Raw genomic sequence first — 25,163 nt, forward strand, 5'->3', positions numbered from 1 at the left:
TTAGTGTCCCCTTTTTTCTTTTGGTGTTTTTGTTTTCTGGTGTCAAATTTGGTTCATTTAGTACTTTGTAGATATACTATTTACATTATCTGGGACATTATTAATGTAAAGATACACTATCAAGAATTAAATGGTCATGTTTACTTTTCTATATTCCTTTCTAATTTGTTTAAAGTATTTGTTTCACAAGTTAGACAATTAGTTTTGAATTAACCAGTATACCCAGAGGAAGTTATCCCTAGTTCTTTCTCTCTCTCTCTCTCTCTTTTTTTTTTTTTTTCTTTTCTATGGCCGCACCTGTGGCATATGGAGGTTCCCAGGCTAGGGGTCGAATTGGAGCTGTGGCCACCGGCCTACGCCAGAGCCACAGCAACGCTGGATCCGAGCCGCGTCTGCAACGTACACCATAGCTCACGGCACGGCAATGCCGGATCGTTAACCCACTGAGCAAGGGCAGGGACTGAACCCTCAACCTCATGGTTCCTAGTCGGATTCGTTAACCACTGCGCCACGACGGTAACTCCACTAGTTCTTTCTTAATTAGTGTTACTTTCATTTCATTCCAACATGCATGCAGTTGTCCTTCATTTTTCTAACTTCAGTGTGATAAATTCCTCACCTTTCCCAGTTCCCCAAATTATCCTGAATGCTAACTAAGGGACTACTTCTTTGCCTGTTTTCATGTCTCAAACTTCTTGAAAGATGGAGGTTAAAATTAATTTATGATTTATCTTAGAGAATTGGCACAATGCTGCCTTTTTTTAAAATTACTTAATGACTTTTATTACATGTATAGGTATACAGCAATCATCACAACCAAATTTTATAGCATTTCCCTATCAACGCTTTCTCCACATTAGTATAGAGCAGGATGAGATTGGACAGGAAAGGATGTTAGAAGATATGGGGAAGGTTGGATTCTATAAAATTTGATTATGCAAGTTGTCTGATGTAGTACCCAAACCAGTGCTACATCAAGTTTGGGTGAAAACTTGGGCGCTTACTCATGTTTCTTGTCATATTATTCAGACTTCACATTACATACAAAGATGTTTCTATTTGAAATCCCTGGAGTTTAATGGAAATGGGATTCCCCCCTCCCTTCACTAAAACCTCATTTTCCTATTTAATTTAATTCACAGAATAGTTGGGAATCAAGGGAAAAAACTTGGATATCTAATGTTTTCAGTAAATACAAAATTTCTTTCTCAACATTTTTTTTTTTTTTTTTTTTTTGGCCTCTCTGAGGCGTATGGAGTTCCCAGGCCAGGGATCAGATCCAAGCCACAATTGTGACCCAGGCCAGGGATCAGATCCAAGCCACAATTGTGACCTAGGCCAGGGATCAGATCCAAGCCACAATTGTGACCTTTGGCAATGCTGGATTCTTAACCCACTGTGCCAGGCTGGGGACCAAACCTGCATCCCTACACTCCCAAGATGCCACTGATCCCATTGCACCACAGTGGGAACTCCTCTTGTCATTTTTTTTTTAAGGAACATGATTATCTCATGACCTGAGGATTTCCAATTTTGTTTTAATGAAATATATTCAGATGTACAGAAATCTCACACATTTACATGCACAGCAATTGTATTCTAAGTAAAATTATATACTGGTGCTTTTTTGAAGATGGGAAGGCTTAATTTAATCCTGTAAATGTCTTTGTTTTTTTTTTGTCTTTTTGCCTTTTCTAGGGCCGCTCCTGTGGCATATGGAGGTTCCCAGGCTAGGGGTCTAATCAGAGCTATAGCCGCCAGCCTACGCCAGAGCCACAGCCACTCGGGATCCGACCTGCGTCTGCAACCTACACCACAGCTCACAGCAACGCCAGATCCTTAACCCACTGAGCAAGGCCAGGGATTGAACCCGCAACCTCATGGTTCCTAGTCGGATTCATTAACCACTGAGCCAAGATGGGAACTCCATAAATGTCTTTGTTGATAGTAGCGCTGACCTTTAAATGATGGATAAGTGAACTTTGTACTTGAAGGGTCAGTGTCACTGGCTAAGTTCCACGTAGTTTTTATAGAAATTTGACTTGATTTTATTTATCTTTCTATTAGCATTTTTGTTCTAATTATATTTTTGTAAGTGGTTCAGTAAAGCATGTGTTTGAAAAGGTTGTTTAGATCCAGCATGCTAAGAAGGAGATAAAAATATTTATTTACAATGGCTGCAGCTTCATATGATATCAATAACATTTTAAATGGTAGTCCAATAAAGAGAGCTTGGTTAAAAACACGTAGGGTTCTTAAAATTATCGTCATTATTGACAAATGATGAGCCAAAGGTAGAAAAAAAAACCCCAAGTGAATTTTCTCTGAGATAATATCATGTTCTACTTTCTCCTTGCAAATATTATTGATATGTTTGTCATTTCAGTTTTTCCAAGCACATGAATCAACTAAAATGGGTTTTGGTTGAGAAAATCATTTGCTTAATCAAAACTTTAAGACATTTAAATAAATTAACAATACTACTACTGAAAAATTGTCTGAATAAAGCCAGCCACTGATTTATGATTTGGGAGGATAGGCAATCAGATTTGTATTATTTAAAAAACACACTTAGAAAAATATGTGGAGTTTTCTTTCTCATTTTTTATTGTTTAAAAATTTTAAATACAAATATAAAATAGTCTCCTATTGCCCACCAATACCAATTTTCAGGAGAAATCATTTAGCAGTTTATGTATTTGTTTTCAAAAGGAACCTTGTGTATATGCTATTTGGCAACTTGATTTTCACATTAAACAACCTATTATGAACCCTACATTAAACTATTTTTCAGTCTTCTTAGTTGCATACCATGCTGTGACATTGTATTAGCATAACTTTCCTTTTGAAGGTTCTGAAATCAATTTTCATCCATCCTTTTGCTATTATTTCAAATGCTGTAAAGAATAGTCTTCCTTGTGTTTATTCTCTGAAGCAGAATCTGTTTTTTGTTGTTGTGGTGGTGGTGGTGGTGGTTTTCTGTCTTTTTAGGGCTGCACCGAGGCATATGGAGGTTCCCAGGCTAGGGATCTAATTGGAGCTGTTGCCACCGGCCTACTCCACAGCCACAGCAACGTGGGATCCGAGCCTAGTCTGCAAGCTACACCGCAGGTCACAGCAACGCCAGATCCTTAACCCACTGAGAAAGGCCAGGGATGGAATCCTCAACCTCATGAATCCTAGTTGGATTCATTTCCACTATGCCACAATGGGAACTCCACAATCTGCTTTTTTTTTTTTTTTTTTTTTTTTTTTTGCTATTTCTTTGGGCCGCTTTACTGTTCACAGGATATTTTTATTTATTTTGTCTTTTTGCTATTTCTTTGGGCCGCTTCCGCAGCATATGGAGGTTCCCAGGCTAGGGGTCTAATCGGAGCCGTAGCCACCGGCCTACGCCAGAGCCACAGCAACGCAGGATCCGAGCCATGTCTGCAACCTACACCACAGCTCACGGCAACGCTGGATCGTTAACCCACTGAGCAAGGGCAGGGACCGAACCCGCAACCTCATGGTTCCTAGTCGGATTCGTTAACCACTGCGCCATGACGGGAACTCCACAATCTGCTTTTTGATAGGTACTACTAAATTGCTCTCTAGAAAGACTGCATATTTATACCCTTCCCAGTAGTGTATCTGAGCACCTTTACCTCATACCTTCATCAACAAGAGGTATTACCAATCTTTTAAATATTTACCACTCTGATGGTGATAAATAGCATCTCATTCTGTTTCCATTTCCCTGATTACAAATGAGATTGAGCATGTCTTATATGTTTATTAGGCTAATAGGTCTTAATTTTGTAAATGCCTATTTGACTGCTAAACTGTATATAAACTACTCTTGCTGTCAGAGATTTAGTATTTCACAATACCTTTAGTCAAGTTCTAAAAAACATCTCATTTGATTTATATATCTGTTGCATGTTAGTGTGAAGGGAAATCAGGAAGGAAGTGAGCTTTATTTTTGTGATAGCTTGGGAGAAAAGCCATGAAAAACCATTGCTTTTCTCTACTCACACCTACTCCTTTTGGATTTTTATTTGTTAAGAGGCGTATATTGTTTTGGGATCCCAGCAAACCATGGATATACAGATCACAGCTGCTGGGAACCCGGAAATAATCCATCCTATTTGAGGGGGAGAGATTTTTACTTTCCGCTGGGAGTCTCTCCCTCCCAGATGTTCATTGAGTGCTTACTCTGTCAGCACTGTGCTTACTGTTGCTTCATCTTTGACCAGTACCTTGTTTATATTGTGTGGTGGAAATAAATTACATAAAAACATATTTGTGTTAGAATAAGACAGCTTAATCATGCTTCACCTAACTGAAGAAATTTAAGTGTTATGGAGAATGATCTCTAATGAAATCTGGAACCCTACAGTTTGTCAGTAGTGTTAAAGTATATAGGGTGCCTAAGAGCAAATAGGTAGTACTCCAAACTTATTTTTGTGATAATTCCTGGGGACAGCTCCTATGATGTGATAAGAGCAATCATAGGAGCTAACTTTTATTGAACAGATATCCACACCCCTGGGATTATTGTTGACATTTTATAGCTGACATTTATTTTGCAGAGTGCACCCTCTCTAGCCTCTGGGCTTTTATTCCCATAAGTGATAACAGACAGTCTGTAGTTATGCAAAGCCCATTTCAGAGACCATGTATCTAGGAGTGCTTTCATGGCCACCTTAACACCTTTTGTCCCAATTTAGTAATTAAGATTCAGACTAAAAGCTTGTAGTGACCACCTTGATGTGATTCTTCACACATCCTGGTGATGGTGATACAGCTGCATATTTCCAGTGAATCTTTGAGTTAGAAGAGATCTGAGGGTCATTTACTGCTTGTCCTCCTCCTGAAGTAGAATTCCCTGACTGCCTGGCAGGTAGACTGGCCTCTGGAAACAGGTTAAGTAACTGATTCACAAGGCAGTTGGTTCTACTTTCTAGTTATTAATAGTGATAAAAATATGTATAAAAACTATGTGAATTGTCTGTTTAATTCTCGCACCAGTCCTATGAGGTAGTATTTTTATCTAATTTTTTTTTTTTTTTTTAAGAACAGAAAAATTGAAGCTTAGGGAAGTTAAACTCCTTCCCTAAGTTCACACAGTTGAAGAAAAGTGTTTATGCTACAACATAAACACTCTTTGTTTTCGAGGCTAAGACCTTGCTTGAATCTTCCTTTTCTTCCTCAAGCACTGCCACCATTACAGGTGGGAGCTGAGTGTGGTAGACCCCCCGTGTTTATATCAGCCTCACGTGGGGGTTTGGGTTGAAGCCAGAAATTGCCAACAGCAACTGTAACTCCCAAGTGCCTGTCTGTGGACAGGGCTTGGGGAGGCAGGTGTCAGAGGAAAACCTCTGACGAAGAGGGTGCTAGTTGTTGGTTCTCTATATATCATCTAGTTCAGCCAGGACAAATTTGTTAACCTCAAATAGTTAAAATATTTAAATGCTGGAGCCTGGCAACAACTTAGGCATTATGTTTTTGCACACAGAATGTACTTAATAAAAGTTATTTGAATCTATACTGAACTATCTCATTTACAGTTCTGGAAACTGAGACCCTGAGATTGAGTGACTGTCAGGATCAGAATCTAGTCTCCTGATTACTTTATAACTGTATTCTATGTACAGTTAACTCTTTTAGCTAAAGCAAGACTGAGAACCTGTTAACTATTTGCAGAATGATTATGGAAGTAATTCATATGCCATTCTGTTTATCAGCAGTTAGTATCTAGAAGGAAAGAGCTTAATTTTTCAGTTGGAGAAATTATGACTCTTGTTACGCCAGGGGGATGTGGTGTTCTAATGATTTAAATATGGCATTGGGAGTTGAGTGACTCAGACCTCTTAAAACTACAGGAAGACAGCTGAGCTTTCTGAAAACTTTGTGCTAAAAATATTACACTGCATTTAATATTCTGGCTGGAGCAAGTATTTATTTGTAAAGTGTATGTCAGCAGAAAGTCGACATAATACAGTTCTGTTAATGTTTTCATTATACTGTAAATAGGCAAATTATTCAATAAAAGTTCTAAGTGGTATCCATTTGAACACATTACAGTTTTTTTTTTGATTGGTATTTAAAAAAATAAAATAGAAGTTAATTTGTCCTTTTTTCTTTGTACAAAACCACAAACAAAATTTTACACCAGAGAAATAAGAGCGTTAGATTTTTTTATGTCTCTTCAGAATTGCCCAGCTCTAACCTGCTTAGTAGTCTTTCTAATTGTCTCTCTCCCCATAACCTGTATGACTCTCTAGTGTTAGTTTTCTCTTCCTTACTTCCACCATTCCCAAGCTTTGCTCTGTCCTACTTACTTTCCTTTCCAGATTCCATTCTTTCATCCTTCCTGCACTCGATTATATTTAAAGCCTGTTATATGCAAGGCATATATTAAATGCTGCAGTAAATGCTTGAGATTAGTTCATATCTTCAAGGAACTTATAGTATAGGGATGGAAAGAGATGTGTGTAAAATAAATGAAAGATATTAGAGGTACAGACACTAAGACAAGTTGAATTTCAGTAGTTAGAATTTGGATACCTCTTGAAAGCTTTGCACCTATAGTCATTTCCAAAGTAAGACTTCTGTTGAATATTTATAATGTCATATTATATAATTAAGGGGTTAAACTCCATAATTTAAGAAATCGTGAGTTTTTTTTGTTGTTGTTGTCTTTTTTTTTTTTTTTTTTTTTTTTTTTTTTTGTCTTTTTGCTATTTCCTGGGCTGCTCCCGCAGCATATGGAGGTTCACAGGCTAGGGGTCGAATCGGAGCTGTAGCCACCGGCCTATGCCAGAGCCACAGCAACGCGGGATCCGAGCCGTGTCTGCAACCTACACCACAGCTCACGGCAACGCCGGATCATTAACCCACTGAGCAAGGGCAGGGACCGAACCCGCAACCACATGGTTCCTAGTCAGATTTGTTAACCACTGTGCCACGACGGAAACTCCAGAAATCGTGAGTTTTATTCTCACTACTTTTCTTGAAAAGAGGATAATATTTTGCATAAGTAGAATAATACTCCTTAATCATAAAATGATGCAAATGATTTCCATTTCTTTCATTATGACCAGCAACCAGATTTTAGGGCAAAGGAGCAGAAGTATGGATTATAGTTTGAATTTAATGGTCTGATGTTCACATAAGTCACATTTTTGTATGTTAGTCTTTATCACATTTTTTAAAGGAAAAGACTATATTATGTTATAAATATGCTCATAAAAGATTAACATATTAGATCCTGTGTGATGTTTTCAAATTGAAATAATATATGTAAAGCAAGAGTTCTCAATCTACAGGAGTGCCTTGTTACTGTAGAGGTGTGTGTCCCAAGTTGAAAAATCACTATATGCATTGAGAAATGTCATTCATGAGAATGGGCTACTTATGTGAATGATAAGATAGAGGTAGAAAGAATTGAGAATCACTGATTTTTAGAGGATAACTTGGGCTGAGATCCAAGTGGGAAGACATGAAAGGCTCTTTGACATCTGTAATGCAATTTCATTTTGCTGTTCATTCACCTAAGAAGTGTACAGAATAGCTGGATCTTCTCTCATTCACAGTGCAGACCACAGATACATCTGGCACTTGCTAATGATCTCAGTTTTGAAGAGTCTTTACTATAGACTGTGAAAGATGTACAGTTGCTTTTCAGGATGTTATCTCTAAAGAAAACTATTTATTCTTCTGTGTTTTTCAAATGTGAGTTCTGGATCAGTTCAGATTTTTAGAAAACCATCTCTAACTTAAATCTGTTACTTGTAGGTTTATCAAAATTGTAAAAGTTTAATAAACTTTTAGTGGGCAACCACTTCTCTGCTAAGTGCTGTGGACACAGAATAAGACATGACTTTTATCCTTGAGGAGCTTATAGTCTAGTTAGAGAAAAAGACCCATAAACTGATAATTTTAGTAAAATACAATAAATGCAGGACTCCCTGCAGATACTAAAATCCTTTGATGTTCAAGTCCCTTACAGATGATCTACAGTTGTTTGAATCCATAGATGCAGAACCTGTGGATGAGGTGGGTCAACCTTAATAAGATGTGAAGAGGGAGTGATGTGAGCTGAGGAAAATGAACTTAATTTGGCCTGAAAATTCAGGGAAAATGTCTTGAAAATTATGCCTCTGAGCTCAGTCTTGATTAATGCATATTATTTACCTAGAAATATTTGGATGCTATGATCAGGGAGTCCTTCAAGGCAGAGGGAAGCCCCAGGTGATGGGAAACAGCATTATGTGTGTAGTAAAATATACATAGTTCACCTGTAAGGGTGGGAAATGAGGTAAGAGAATACAGAGGCTGGATAATGGAGGGCCTTCTATGTCATACTATTTTTGTATTTTCTGCTTTAATCAAAGGTTCATGTAAGAGATATTTCTGCAGATGTGTTAAAAATATCTTCTTGGACATGACATATTTTATTCAGGGTCTTTTTATATAAAAATTTAGGAGATAAATTGCTTACACAGCTTAGGAAAAAGTATTTGTCTTAATGAAGTTATTTTTTAAATCTTTTATTAGTAAGAGTTGTATATGTAATCTTTTATTTTTTTCCTTATTTGCCTTGTTTTACGAGTAGGATAAGGCTTAATTTTTCATTTAGCTGTTGTATATTGTTTTAGCCTGGGTATTCTGATCTAAGATGTCTTTCTTACCCAACTCGAACCATTGACTTTTTTGTTCCTATTTCTACTATAGCATGTACTCTATTCTGTTGTCATGTGTCTATGTCCATTTCCTTTTTTTCTGCTAGAACATAAATTCCTCCAAGTTAGGAATCATATCTATTTCACCTTTTTAAGTTTGGCCATGTGGTGGATACTTGGTAAATAGCTGAATGAATGAATAATTCATTGATTTAAAAAAATTTTTAGATGTTTCTGTTGTGCCTCGGGCTAACAAACTAGACTAGTATCCATGAGGAAGCGGGTTTGGTCCCTGGCCCCACTCAGTGGGTTAAAGATCTGGTGTTTCTGTGGCTGTGGTATGTGCTAGCAGCTGCAGCCTAGCCTGGGAACTTCCATATGCTGTGGGTGCAGCCCTAAAAAGCAAAAAAAAAAAAGTTTTTTAAATTGAAGTATAGTGGATCTACAGCATTGTGTTAGTTTCTTCTGTACAACCACCTAACTTAGTGGTATATACATATATGCTCTTTTTTAATACTCTTTTTAAATTTTTTTTTCCTTTTCAAAAAATTATATTGGAGTATAGCAGACTTACAAAGTTGTGTTAGTTTCAGGTGTCTAGTGGAATGAATCAATTATACATACACATATATCCATTCCATTTTCTTTTCATTTCCCATATAGGTTATTACACAGCATTGAGTAGATTTCCCTGTGTTATACAGTAGTGTGTATATAGTAGTTTGTATATTTAATTCCATCCTCCTAATTTATCCCTCCTCCCCACTTGTCCCCTTTGGTAACCATACATTTGGTTTCAAAATCTTTGAGTCTGTTTCAGTTTTGTAAGTCCATTTTTATCAGTTTTTATTAGAGTCCACATGTTAGTGATCTCATATTCTCCATTTTACTTGTACCATTTTTAACTTCTGCTTCAAAATTTTTTTTTATAAATGAATAGGATAGATATATACAACTATACTGGTGGGATGGGCTTTATATATCTAATCTTTTAAGTCATCAATTTCTTTCTCTTTTTTTTGGTCTTTTTTCTTTTTAGAGCCACACCTGTAAGCACATGGAGGTTCCCAGGCTAGGGGTTGGATTGGAGCTACAGAGGCAGATCTATGCCACAGCCACAGCAGCTTGGGATCCAAGCAGTGTCTGCGACCTACAACCACAGCTCATGGCAACGCTGGATCCTTAACCCACTGAGCAAGGCCAGGGATTGAACCCATGTCCTCATGGATACTAGTCGAGTTCGTTAACCGCTGAGCCATGATGGGAACTCCTAAATCATCAATTTCATAATACTTGAAGAGGACATGATTTTATACTAATAGATTGTTATTTTATACTAGTAAATTTATACTTATATCATTTATTGTATATCTACCATATGCTAGGTATTTAGAAATTTCCCTCTAATGGACCTGTCTTGGTACCATTGGATATGTTATTCTTTGGAAGGTACTTTGATCAGCACCTCTGCTGGCTGCCTTTTTCTCATCATTTAGATCTCAGCTCAAGTATTACTTCTTCAGATAATCTTACTTGACCATTTCTAGCTAAAGTTGGGTCTTTATTCTCTCTTTTAATTTTTTATGGAAGTTTTTTCCATAATCACTGAGGCAGTGTAAGCTTTTCCACCATCTTGCTCTAACGGTACTTTGAACACACCTTTGTAATAATTCTTAAAATACTTTATTATAAATATCGTCTTTTGCATTCATTTTTCTCACCCTCTGAAGTGTGAATTTCTCAGGGGCAGATGGTATTTTATTCTTTTTTGAGTTCCCATTGCCTAGCATGTGGCAAGTGTTAAGTAAATATTTATTTAATGAAGGGAAATCTCTTAGAAATGTTAGATTCAGAGACGAAAAACATATTTTTGCTTTAGAAATCTGTTAATGGAAGTTAGAATAGGTGATATAGAGGTGAGTGAGTTTGCAGAAGAGAGTTTATATAGCAGACTTCAGACTGCAACCTTTGAAGATCCTGCTTGCAAGGTTGCCCCTTGGCTGGCATTGGTAAACTTAGGTTTCAGGAGGGCCCTCACTTGCCCTTACTGAGAAGAGTGGCTCATTGTGTGCCTCAGCTCTTTTAATTAACAGTGTGGTTTATGCTGAACATCTGCTTTCTGTCTGACATCTGAAATTTTGGTACATACTAGGCAGAGGGTACTCAGAGGACCAGCCCTAAGAAAAATCTCAGGCACAGAGTCTCCACAGAGCTTTCTTGGTAGACACCATTTCACACATGCTGTCACTCCTCATTGCTGGAGGAATTAAGTGTGTCCTCTGGTACTCCACTAGGAGAAGACTCTTGGAAAGTTTGTGCCTGCTTTCCTCCAGATGTCACCCAATGTGCCTTTTCCCTTTGCCCCTTTTTCTTTATATCTGTTCACTGTCATAAAGTGTTAAGTACAACTGTATGCTGAGTTCTGTGAGTCCTCCTTGTAAATTATTGAACCTGGGAGTGATCTTGAAGTCCTTTGACATAATAAGATGATATATTTTCTCTACTTCTAATTAGGGGAGAGATAACAGATAAAAATAAATAGAAAAATTATGTTTGATCAGTCTGGGTGGCTAGTTTAGATTTGGTGCAAAAAATTTCTCTGAGGAGGTGGCATTTTAAATGAGATCTGAAGGGCATGAGGAAGCCAGCCATTGGAAGACGGGGAAAGAGCATTTGAGGAGGGAGAGCAGTTAGTACAGAGGCTCAAGGTGAAAGTGTTTGGTGTGTTGGAAGAAGAGGATGGGAGGACAGGTGCCTGAAGGGTGGGGGCAAGCAAGGGCAACAGGTAGCCAGGGGATATCATGTAACTTCCTGTAAGCCATAGTGAGGAGTTTTGCTTTTCTCTTTTGAAGGGTTTGAAGGATTCTAAGCTGGAAAGAGACAAAGGTTTAATTCAGGATTTTGGAACACCACTCCAGTGGTATACATAGAGAATGGAGTTGAGTAGAGAGCATGAATGGAATCGGGGGATCATTTGGGAGATTTTTATAGTAATCTATGCCAAAATCTGGAGGCTTGGATTACATTGTATTTGGAGAGGGAAAAAAGTAGATTGATTTGAGAGAGATGTTTTAGAGGTCGAGTCCACGAGGTTAGGTAATTAACTGTAGGTGATGAGGGTAGAAAGTTTCAAGAATAACTTGCGGATTTTCAATTTGAACAACTGTAACAGATAGTGCTGTTATTATTATTTTTGTCTTTTTAGGACCACATCCACGGCATATGGAGATTCCAAGGCTAGGAGTCAAATCAGAGATGTAGCTGTACACCACAGCCACAGAAACGCGGGATCCGAGCTGCGTCTGCGATCTGCATCCGCAGTTCACAGCAGTGCCAGATCTTTAACCCACTGAGCAAGGCCAGCGTTTAAACCTGCGTCGTCAAGAATGCTAGTCAGATTTATTTCTACTGAGCCATGATGGGAACTCCTAGATGGTGCTGTTATTCATGAAAGTGTTAGAGGGGTTGGGAAATCAGGTAAGTACAGATATGGGAAGAAAATTAAGAGTTTTATTTTGAAATCTTATTAGATATCCAAACAGAAATATTATGTAGGCAATTGATACATAGGTTCTGAAAATATTGCATTCCTTATTTTATTCATCAAACATTTATTGAGTGCTTACTGATTGCCACCTACTTTGATAGTGAGGAATACAATGATGCCCTGACCACAGCCTTTCACATGAGCCAGTAAGTTAGTCTAGAAAGGAAGGCAGACAAGTACTCAGGCTGTTATAGAAGAGATGTGTTATTCATAGGGCCATGCAGCGGATGCTTAGCATGCACTTAAACATTCCAAAATCTTGAGTTTTTCTCAAAAATCCATTATTTTCTGTTGCTTTCACAAATACTTTTGCTGCCACTTTTGAATTTTAAAATAGTCACGTGTAAGAGATAATCTGTATTAAAGACTAACCTTGGGCTGTGGGATGGAAATCCTGTGAAATCAGATTGTTATGATCATTATACAACTACAGATGTGATAAATTCATTTGAGTAATAAAAAAATTAAAAAAAGAAAGGGAAAAAATAAAAAAAAATAAAAACTACCATTGACATAAAAAAAAAAAAAAAAAGACTAACCTAAGTCTATTTTGGCAATTTCTTCTCTTCCCCCCTTTGTGTTTTATACTTGGCAATGTCTCCATCAAGTAATATGCTTTCCCTTCAAGAGGCCCATTTTCTCCAGATTTTACATCCTCCACCCCCATTTTGGAAACATTTATCCATCTCTCTTCCTCTCTCCTTTTCTTCCTCTCCATATACATACATATGTATATGTGTGTGTGTGTGTATTCATACATGTGTCCTTATACATGTCATCCATACATGTATGTGGAGATGGGTGGAGGGATAGTCAGTCTTTACCATATCTATTTGTCTCATTTTCTCAGTAACTCAACTGGATTCCTATTCAGAAGTATAAACTCATAGGGGAATATAAAAATATCCAAATGCAGACATGAACCTGGTCTCACTGTTACTTCCTTGGCTGCCTGATTTCATGTGGCTGCTTTGGCTAGTTCTGTGGGCCTTCCCCCATCCTTTTGTATTTGTTGGTGAATATTTTAGCTTTCAGAGTTACACTCTTGGTTGAAGACTCTGACCTGCTCAGAGGACTCTGAGTATGTTGTACACCCCATGGTAGCTGTCAGTGATTTTCCTCTCCATCCGTCAGTTAGATTTGACCTCTCCTAATGAGTTCTGTCTTCTCTTGATACTTTATGCTTCTAATTATCGCTAACCTTTGCTTAAGTTTTTTCTTCCAGTTGATTGGCTGCCTTTTAAAAAATCATCTTTTGAATGATATGTTTTAAAATAATCCTTTAGTATAACTATTTGTATATGTTCTTTTTAAAAAAATCTGCCAGATAATACTTTCCTTTCTCACCATCTCTCAATTTATTTTTAAAAGAGTCATAGATAGTACATTCAAATAGACATTGCTCACATTTTTTTATCCTAAGACTACTATCCTCTTCACACACATCAAGTTTTATACATTAAATATCTACAACTATTTTCATGTCAGTTATACTTGAGTAAAGCAGTTTAAAGAAAAGGAAAATGGGCAGAAAATTCAAATGCATTTCCAAAAAACTTAAATGCAAAATGTAAATAAATAACTAGGTAAATTCTAAGTCATTAATATCCCAGCAAAATGTAAAATGAAACCTCTGTATAAACACACAAAGAATATACTAGTGTCAGGATTAAAAAAGCAGCTTGCTTAATGTTGTTAATTGTCCTTCAGGCAAGGTGTGTTGGCTGCCCTAGTTCTCTTGAGTGTGGTTGACAGGTTTCAATGATTGATGATACATTTTTATTAATCACCTATGCTTAGCAACTACAGGGATTATTAATTAGAAACTTGTAATTAGATTCAGAATGACAGTGATGATGATTTAGTTGGAAAGACACATGCAATTTGTGGTCTCCTCTACCTTGAATCTTCTTTCTGTAATAAATCAGCTTGCTTTTGACAGTGAGAAATGTTATAGAGTTTCAGAAATTTTGTTTTACTTTAGAATGCCTTTTGCTTTACTTCAATCATTTATATTGCATATAACCTTTTATGTAGAAAGAGTATATTCTGAAAAATGAGAGATTGTATTATATTCAAGGTCATAAAAATGTGACTATAGTGTTTGGCTGTCAAAAATGGCATTATTTACAATAATGTCAACTAATTAATCAAAATGAATCACTTTTGTACTATTCCAGGTTGGCAGGTATCATAATACAGACCTTTGTTCCTAAAAGCTTTGCACAATTAGTAACATTTTGTTTTGTTTTTCTCCCCAACAAATTTATAAGGGAGTTTACAGAAATCTGGGAGTGCCTGTATTACTTTCAGCAAATGTTTATTATTCAAGAAAGTCTAAAATTAAGGGAAGAAATCTCTGAAAACCTTCAGTAGTCACATTTTATATGTGCTTACTTTTTAGCTTTTTATTTTATGAGTAATTTTTCATTGGAAAGAAAAGAAATTGAGATTTTTATTTCTCTCTCCCTAATTTTGTGACTTATTTTTAACTTTATTGGGAAAAAAAGCATTGTGTGTGTGTGTCTATTTTTTTTTTTCTTTTATGATGTCTCTTGATACTAGTACTGAAATTTTCCTAATATGATTAGGATGAAAAACATTTCTAATAGAGACACAATTTTTTTTTCAAAGCAGGGAGTGGCTGAAGTTGAGACCCTTTAAATTATTTTGATTGAAGTATCATGCATATTTATTTTGTTTGATCTAAAAATTTACATGTCTATTTTATCTTCTTTTGGTGTTGTGCAATTGCTTTCTGCTCTCTGAATGTTAGAAATCAGTAGATAAGACAAAACAAACCTGGAATGCTTTTTTTGTTACTTTGAAGTTCTGTTGGGCAGGAAACTGAGGGCTCAGTAACAACAATAATAAAAATGACAGCTAGCACTTGAATACTACTGTGTGCTCGGCACCATTTTTAGTGCCCCACATGTATTTTCATTTAATTTTTACAACACTGCCTGATTGATACTGTTATTTCCATTTCACTAATGTTTTGATTAAAGAAAGTAGTAGTCCTTTGGTATGAGTCCAATGACATCTGAAATGCTCTGTAAGGTCCTGCTTTCTGAAGGAGACCAGTAACCGCAGGGAAATTGAAACCTGAAACCGATGAGGAAAGTGTTTGAGGATGAATTGAAGTTATACATATTAGAAGAGTCTCTGCCAAATCCTACTCTCTATGTTAAGCAGAGTCTCTCAAGAGATCGCTCCTAAAGTTAACTTGATAGAGGGATTTGAAGCTATTAGCTCTAAATTCCCTCAACTAACTCTCCTAACATCTTCAGACTCCCCCAAACTCTCACATCTAGTTGAAATATGAAATGTCCTTCTTGTCAGTCAACACTCACAAACCTGGGCAATTTCATGTCTTTATAGGGAATAGAAAGCAGGACCGTACAGAGCATTTCAGATGTCATTGGACTTAAACTATAGGACTACTACTTTCTTTAATCAAAATATTAGTGAAATGGAAATAACAGTGTCAAGCAGGCACTGTTGTAAAAATTAAGTGAAAATACATGTGAGGCACTAAACATGGTGCCTGGCCTATAAGACTTAGAATAGTCTCTGGAATATAAATTTAAAACCGCAAGGTCAGTCTTCCTTGACTAAGTCTTCTTTTCCATCCAGACATTTGGCCCCTGACTTGCTGTTGCTTCTGCCTTAATTGTTCATCAGAGGTCTGTCTGGTGTTGCGTCAGTGTGATCATTTTCTTTACTTTTCCTTGGGATTCTCCTCTGCTAATCTAGGTGTTTACAGTTCTGATTTCTTTCTGTGGTGGAAAATAACTTGGGAGATTGTCAGGAAGACAAGACATTGTTATCATTGATGATTTTATGATGTGTTAGAAGGGGTTTATAACAATATAGTGAGTTTTTGTTTCATATAGCAGTGGATGTTATTTAAAAGATAAAATCTTCTCCCCATACTTATTATACTTATGCATACTTATTTTAAAAGATAAGAATATTACAGATATGTAAAACTTAAAAGTAAAAAATACACTTCCTGAATATTTATTGAGTGCCTACTATGTGATAAGATACTGAAAGGTACTGAAACACAATTGGTATTAACAGTTTGGTGTATATTCTTGCAGCCTTTTTTAAAGGTCTTTGTAAACATATAGGAAATAATATTTACTAAAATGAAACCATACTTAATACTATTCTTCTCTTTCTTCACTTTTCATCACAAAATAATATACTTTGTATGGCTTTCATATTAGTGTGAAATAAATTCACCAATTTTTTTAAAGTACTTGATGCTTTTCTTTCTAATGGATATACCATAATTTAGCTAATAAAACTCCTATTGGTGGATTCCTGATAGTTTTCAATTTCGTTTTTTACGATTTTTATTTTTTCCATTATAGTTGGTTTACAGTGTTCTGTCATTTTTCTGTTGTACAGCAAGGTGACCCAGTCACACATATGTATACATTCTTTTTCTCACAATATCCTCCTTCATGTTCCATCACAAGTGACTAGATATAGTTCCCTGTGCTGTACAGCAGGATCTCATTGCTTATCCACTCGAAACGCAGGAGCTTGCATCTAGAAACCCCAGACTCCTAGTCCATCCTATTCCCTCCTCCTCCCACTTGGCAACCTCAAGTCTGTTCTCCAAGTCCATGAGTTTCTTTTCTGTGGAAAGGTTCGTTTATGCTGTATATTAGATTCCAGATATAAGTGATAGCCTGTGGTATTTGTATTTCCTTTCTGTCTTACTTCACTTAGTATGAGAGTCTCTAGTTCCATCCATATTGCTGCAAATGGCATTATTTTGTTCTTTTTTATGGCTGAGTAAATAATTTCTTATTATTACAAGCAGTGGTACAATGAAAACTCCTTTGCATATTCTCCTTGGCATATGTATTTCTAGATTATATATTTCTAGAAGTGAAGTTGCTGGATCAAATAGTGTATAAATTTAGAATCTTAAGAAATTAAAAGAGATTACTCATTTAAACATCAACCTTCTTGTTTGTTTTCCCATACTTTTATCAATACTAGGTATTATTATTCTTTATATTATCTGGCAGTCTAATTAGTGAATATGTTTCAATGTTTTGTGTTGAAAAATTATTAATGAGGTAGGGCTCTCCTTTAATATCTTTATCAGCTAGCTGTATTTTATATATTGTGACCTGTACTATGTTCATGTCCTTGGCCCAATTTTTTATTGGATTTTTCTTTATTTTATTGATTAGTAAGACCTTGGTATATTAAGTAAAATAGCCCTGTCATATATTGGAACTTTTTTTGCTTGTTTCTTTAAAAAATGTGTTCTGTACCTTACCGCATAGAAGTTTTTAATTTATAGGTAGTCATATTTCTTATTCTTGCTCATAGCACCTTGGTTTTGTGTCATGCTTAGGGATTCCTTTCCCAGTAAGAGTGGGAAGAATCTGAAAGTTTCTCCATATCATTAGTCCTTTCTGATTTTCGTTATAATCAAGGTTAATGATGTCCATCAATATTTGTTTCCTTTTTTCTTTTTCCTTTTCATTGCATTTTAAATTTTGTTCTTCAATTTAGCATGTACTAATCATCAAACTTAATCAAATAATTTGGAACATTGTTATATTATTATTTACTGTGTAGCAAAATAGAATATAAGGAGGGATCATCTTGGACCTTGCTTAATTGAGTATCAACTTATAAGTACTTATATTATGCTTGGTACTAATTTTTAAAAGGGGTGGCCAGCAGTCTTTGTTTGCCTGCCATAGTCTAACCTGTTTTCACTGTAACTTTGAATAGTGTTCCTTTTTACCACTGATCTTTAAAAACAAAACAAAACAAAACAAAAACCAGTTATTTTACTAGCAAAATGAGTTTATTTGGGAATAGCAGAGAACTGCAATCTGAGACAAGCAAACGATGGAGAACTGTAGGTATATCCAGAGAATAGAGCAGAGGAGCTTGCTTTAATAGAGAAAGGGAGGAAATTGTGGAGGGCTGCTGGGGTTCTTTATTTACTGCAGGTAGTAGCAGCTTACTGTTGCTGGTTCAGGAGGAAATCTTCATGCTGGGGTCTGAAAGCTGCAGTGAATAATCCATGTGTGAGAAGTGCCCGTCCAGGGCTTCTTTACTTCACTTTAAGTGAGGTTTCCTTTATTCATTTTCATATTACTCTCAGAAGGGCCTCAGCTTAGTTGAAAAAATTATGGAGATTATAAAGGATAGTTGTTCACACTGGAATTTTTTTTTTCTTTTTACAGCTGTGCCTTCGGCATATAGAAGTTCCCTGGCTAGGGGTCAAACCTGAGCTGCATGGCAACTCTGGATCCCAGCTGCATCTGTTACCTATGGTGCAGCTTGCAGCAACACCAGATCCTTAACCCACTGAGCGAGGCCAGGGATTGAACCTGCATCCTCATGGAGACAACATGGGGTCCTTAACCTGCTGAGCCACAATGGGAACTCCACATTAGAGTATTTTAATATTAAGGCTTTAGTTACATTATTCCTCCAATATTTGGTAATACTTCATTTGCTTTAGCTTTAAAAAAAATCTCTATTATTTTCATGATGCACTTTTTGCAGTTTATAGAGTTACTTATGTGAGGTATTTCTAGAGCTAATGATGTCTGTATATATTTTCCTAACCTTCATCCCAGTATCCAGAATAAGGTTCACTTTTTAAATAAAATATCCCTCATAATTCTTGTTTTCTGGTATTATCCTAAAGATGGTGAAGCCTGTGTGTGTGTGTGTGTGTGTGTGTGTGTGTGTGTGTGTTTTGGTTTTATTTTACTATATACGTGGTGAAGTCTTTTCAGAGAGATATGACCAAATCTTTTAATCAGTTTTTCACATTGATTTTGGTGTTGAGTATATCTACCAATATGAATTAGTTTATGCTTGGATCATTGGATTTTTAGCATGCTAAGTAATTCTGTTCTTAACACAGATCCCTTTGGGATTCACTTAATGCCAATCCCTATTATACTGTAACAGCAGATAAAACGTTGGTACTTGCTATCAGCCAGACAGATTTTTATCTAGCTTATCATTCAAACTTATCCAGCTTTTTCTTTGGTAGTATTATGTCAAAGTCTTTGTTATAATGTGGGTAAATTGTGCCCGATACGTTTCCATTCTCTACCAACTCTGTTACCATTTAAAAGATTTATAGAGCTTAGAATTACTCATTCTTATCACTGATTGTAAACTATTACTCAACCTATCTTATTCTTTCTAAAACTATTGCTTTACATTTTGGGATATTTTGTAAAGTTGCCATTTTAAAAGACCAAACAAAATTTCATCTTTCCTCAGTGGAAAATAACTTGTACTTATCAATATATCTTTTAAAACATTTAAAATTTTCCTTAGCTTTCTGGTTGTGTATTTGTATCATAATATAAATGTTTATCACTGTTATATATTGATATATACATCTGACTCTTTTGGTATTTATTTGTCTCACTAAATATTAATATTAATAATAATATTAATACTAATATTTGAGAATGTTAATCTGATGTATAAAACACCATGTAGGAATTTATAATTGTGTTATCATTAGCTTTTAAATTTTACTCTCTTTGGGTAAAATTTTTCAGTATTTTAAACTTCATACTGTGTAAACTGTGGATAAGAATTTTCATAAAAATTTTTATGCCTTGAAAATATATAGGCACTAAAAATAAAATATATTGATGAAGTTTGTACTGTTATTTTTGCAATGAGTGTAATAATATAAGCAGAAGTATTATTTGTTTCATTCAACACACAGTTCTGTTTCTTGTTTTATAATACATAAATAATATAGCATATAGTATAATATTTGTTGTTTTGTGTTCTGCAGAGAGTGATAATGAACTTTCAAGTGGAACAGGTGATGTGTCTAAGGATTGTCCTGAGAAGATCCTATATTCTTGGGGAGAATTGCTAGGAAGATGGTAAAAACTTATTTTTCTTTTTTAAAAAAATATCAAATATCAAATTTTTATTTTTTCCATTATAGCTGATTTACAGTGTTCTGTCAATTTTATACTGTACAGCAAAGTGATGCAGTCACACATAAATATATACATTCATTTTCTCACATTATCCTCCATCATGCTCCATCATAAGTGACTAGACATAGTTCCCAGTACTATACAGCAGGATCTCATTGCTTATCCACTCCAAAGGCAATAGTTTGCATCTATTAACCCCAGATTCCCAGTCCACCCTACTCCCTCCCCCTCCCCCTTGGCAACCACAAGTCTGTTCTCCAATATAATTGATATTAATTTGTTTTATTAATTAAAATCTGTGTATTTATATATCATAATCTTAATATTGAGATTACTTAGGGAGTGAATACAGATAGAGAAGTCATCTGGAGCTGAGCCCTCAACCACTGCATTTGGCACTTGGAAAGATGAATAGGAAATATGCTGCAAAAGAATTCAAGGAAGAACAGCCAATAGGGTAGGAATAGAATCAAAGTAGAAATAAGTGAGCTAGGTCTATCAAGAGGGAGGAGGCAAGAAGTTCCTGCTGTGGTACAACGGGATCAGTGGCACCTCTGTAGGACCAGGATGCAGATTTGATTCCTGGCCTAGCACAGTAGGTTAAAGGATCTAGTGTTGCTGCAGCTGTGGCATAGGTTGCAGCTGTGGCTGAGTGTAGATCCCTGGACTTGGAACTCCATATGCTGCAGGGTGGCCAGAAAAAAAAAAAAAAAAAAAAAAGAGAGAGAGAGATCAGGAAGTGATCAACTGCTGATAGATCAAGTCAGAAGAAGCCTGAGAATTTCACTGGATCCAACAATTAAATGTCACTGGTGACTCAGACAAGTACCTCAAGGTAGGCATGAAAGCCTTATTGGATTATGTCTAGTAGGAAGGGTAATCAGCAGCTAGAGATAGCTCTTGAGAAAAGTTTTACTGTAAAGGAATGCTAAAAAATTGGGACATGTTAGGAAGTGGATGTGGGTTGAGAGATTATTCTAAACATTAAGATGGCCAGTATAGCATGTACAGTCTCTGTTGTTGGAAATTATGTAGTAGGGAGAGAAAATTTGCTAATGCCAGAGAAAGAGGACAGAATTGCAAGAGATGTTGATGAATAGGCAAGAAGATATGGACTTGTTGAATGATGGAGGAGTTGTATTTAGGAGCACAGAAAATTCTATAATAGGAGGAAAGGTAGGGTGTGGCTATAAAAGTAACAGCTGACTTAAGTGTACTTGCTATGTACTGGGTGCTATTTGGAATGCTTTAGATAACTTAGTTAATTATCATCACAGCAACCCTCTGAGGTAGGGATTATTCTTATCTTCATTTTAGAGATGAGAAAACAGAGGTATAGCTATGTGAGGCAGCAGGTAAATGACAGAGCCAGGATTTGAATCTAGACAGTCTGGCTCTAGAGCCAGAATTTTTTTAATCAGTTGGACAGGCTCCCATTTCTATAATTTTTATAGGTTTCTAGGAGTATGTAGAAATTTTAGTAAGAGAGAGAATAAACCAGGAAGATTGATATCCTTGCCAGGCTTCTAGTATGAGTTAAAGAGAGATCAAGAGAATGGCAGTATGGTGGGCAGGAAAACAAAATACTTTTATGACTAAATAAGCAGCCAGTTGAGATCTTTGCTTTTTCATAAAATGTAATGTTTATACCTTGCTTCAATATAAAGCATCCTCTTAGGCTCTAGGAGATATATAGGTAGTTATACTACACAGTTCCTACTTGTTAGGTTCATAATCAAGAAGGGTAGGGATATATATCATAATAACACTGAGGTTGTTTCAGATTTCTTTTCCTTTTCTTTTCTTTTTTTTTTTTTTTTAAGCCACACCTGCAGCATATGGAAGTTCCCAGGCTAGGGGTTGAATCAGAGCTTCAGCAGCCGGCCTACACCACAGCCACAGCAATGCAAGATCCAAGCCACATCTGTAACCTACATTACAGCTCATGGCAGTGCCGAATCCTTAGCACACTAAGCGAGGCCGGGGATTGAACCTTCATCCTCATAGATACTAGTCGGATTTGTTTCCACTGTGCCATGATGGGAACTCCCCGTTTCAGATTTCCTGACGTTTTGCTTTATTTCTTTTCTATAAAGTGGCAATCACATGAATTTTCATCCAACTTAAAAAATTTGTCTACTCTTTCTTAGGAACTATACTAAGCATTGCTGATTTGAAGGTAAATATTAAATCATTCCTACCCCCAAGGAGTTTACCATCTTACAGGCATTTAAATATTGTTATGATATAATGGCTCAAACTATTGCCTTTAGAATGGATTAGCAATAAGATCCTGCTGTGTAGCACTGGGAACTGTGTCTAGTAACTTATGATGGAGCCTGATAATGTGAGAAAATAGAATGTGTACATGTATGTGTAACTGGGTCACCATGCTGTATAGTAGAAAAACAAATTGTATTGGGGAAATAACTATTAAAAAACAACAACAACAAAAAGAACTAAAAAAATAAAAAATAAATATTATTATGACGTAATGGGTTAAATATTTCTGTAAGCATTGAGGACCCAATGGAAATTTTCAAATGAACACAGTAGAAAAAAATATAATAAAGCCTCATGTGCCCGCCACTGAACTTTAGTAGTTATTAACATAATAAAGACAATTCCCAACAAATACTATTAAGGTAAAATTGCTATGATGTGTTTTATTATTTGTAAAGGTAATTTTGGAGTAGGAAGAAACTGTTAATAGAGAAGCTGGTTAGGAGGTAACTGCATGGATAAGTAAGGTCTCTACCAAACTCATCAGCCTTACGTATGAAGAGGAGTTCTTAATAGAGAAAAGAATTTTGAAGTAGAATTGACAGGATTTCTCAGCCATCATTCAGTTATACATTTTTTTCCAGAAATAAAATATAATCTTTCTCCATTTATTTATATATATATATAAATTATTTATTTATGAATATATTAATTTATTTATTTGTTTTTTGCTGTGCCCATGGCATGTAGAAGTTCCTAGGCCAGGGATTGAATCCAAGCTGCAGCTGCGACCTATACCACAGCTGTGGCAATGCTGTGGTGATGCTTAACTCACTGTGCCATGTCAGGAACTCCATCCACATTATATTTTTAGTAATGGACTCATTGAAAAAATCTGAGGAAACCATTTTAAAGAACTAAGATAACTTATTTTTAGACCTTTAAAAAACTTGCTGGATCTTTTATAGTTCAAGTAGTTTTATTTTATTTGGTTCATTATTGCAGTTGTGTCATGACAGTTCATGTGAAATAGTAAAATTTGGCTAATTGAGAGAAGTTTATATCTATTACACAAGGATTGACAGAATTTTTAAATTGCTCCTGGAATATCTTTTTTAGACATTAATCTTGGAGTTCCCATTGTGGCTCAGTGGAAACCAATCTGACTAGCATCTTTAGGACACAGGCTCGATCCCTGGCCTTGCTCAGTGGATTAAGGATCCAGCATTGCCTTGAGCTGTGGTTTAGTTCACAGACGTTCAGATCTGATGTTGCTGTGGCTGTGGCCGGAGTTTATAGCTCTGATTGGGACCCCTAGCCTGGGAAGCTCCATATATGCTGCAGGTGCAGCCCTAAAAAGACAAAAAACAAAAACAAAACCCCACAAAAAAACCCATTAATCTTTTATAGATTTAGAGCCTTTTGATGAGTCTTAGAAATAATAGCTAGGGACTTAGATGAAGATATTTTTGTGATTTATTTAGGGAAAAATAAATAAATTTTGTGCTTTGGGGAAATTTTTAAATGAGGAGACGGCTTGTGTTCTCAAAGAACTTTTATTTTTTTTATTTTTTGTCTTTTTTTTTGGCCTTTTCTTGAGCCGCTCCCACATATGGACATTCTCAGGCTAGGGGTCTAATTGGAGCTGTAGCCACTGCCCTACGCCAAAGCCACAGCAATGCAGGATCCAAGCCACATCTGCAACCCACACCACAGCTCACGGCAACGCCGGATCCTTAACCCGCTGAGCAAGGCCAGGGAACGAACCTGCAACCTCATGGTTCCTAGTCAGATTCGTTAACCACTGCGCCACACCGACAGGAACTCCTCAAGGAGCTTTTAAATAAAATATAGTTGAAAGTATTTTGAACTTACTATATAGAAACTTGATCACCATATTAAAATAAAGTGAAACTTTTACAGATAAAAATCAGAATTCAGATAATGACATACACTATTAGATACAAAGGAAGACTCTTTAATGCTAATTTGAAATTATCAGCCAAAACAGGGATACTATGGGAAAAAAAAGGAAAACAGACCATGTAAAAAGTTCAGTAATGGAGGTCTTCATATGCGATTGGAGTTATGTAGTCATCAGTGCCATGATGAAATGACTGCATGAAAAAAGTGAGTGAACTAGGGTTGAGAGAGAAGGAGAAGGAGATGGCCATGGAGAGAGGAACTGAGGAAATGTTTGTGGTGGGAGGACTTTGAAACACCCAGTTGAAAATGGTAGCAACATTTCTTTTGTATGTTGAATATATTCTGAATGGTAATGCTAATTTGCATTTAAGTTATTTAAGGAGTTTAAAGAATTGGGGCAGAATTATTTCTGAATAACTGTTTCTGGTTTTGAAATTGTGTCGAAAGCTGTTGAGATTTTTAAAGACTAGGAAAATAGAGTGCTAACCCTGAACACTGAGAGATAAATCAACTTTCGTGGCAGTTAAGATTTTCTAACCAAAAAAACTAAGTCCACCTCTAAGGTAAAAATTGAGAATTGGTTTATTCTACATAAATAAAACCATATTCAAACTATTCTCTTTTGTTAGACTATCAGAAAATTGGTATACATTTAGTAGCCATTTTGATTATATTTTTCATGGCTGGTACTTAAAGTGGGAAATGTGTTCTTAATCTATGGTCTCTCAACCTAGCTAAGCATCCACAAAGTGTCAGTGGGAAAAAAAAGTTTAAACTCGGGATACATGAAGGATTAGAGTCATTAAGCTTGAACATCGG

At 36.1% G+C, this 25,163-nt stretch overlaps 1 protein-coding gene across 3 annotated transcripts in view; it reads left to right on the top strand.

Annotated features, from left to right (window-relative positions):
• Window positions 1-25,163, top strand: part of RABGAP1L (RAB GTPase activating protein 1 like) — a 657,995-nt gene that overhangs the window by 170,468 nt on the left and 462,364 nt on the right. For all 3 annotated transcript variants that reach the window (NM_001444343.1, XM_084974329.1, XM_013989628.3), the window contains 1 exon segment: window positions 20,042-20,135. In NM_001444343.1, the coding sequence (NP_001431272.1) occupies window positions 20,042-20,135 (94 nt within the window).

This window comes from Sus scrofa, chromosome 9 (assembly GCF_054392235.1).
Source record: "Sus scrofa isolate SSC_HxYL_T2T_F1_AM1 chromosome 9, Sscrofa_HxYL_maternal_Yorkshire_Landrace_v2.0, whole genome shotgun sequence".
Lineage (NCBI taxonomy): Eukaryota > Metazoa > Chordata > Mammalia > Artiodactyla > Suidae > Sus > Sus scrofa.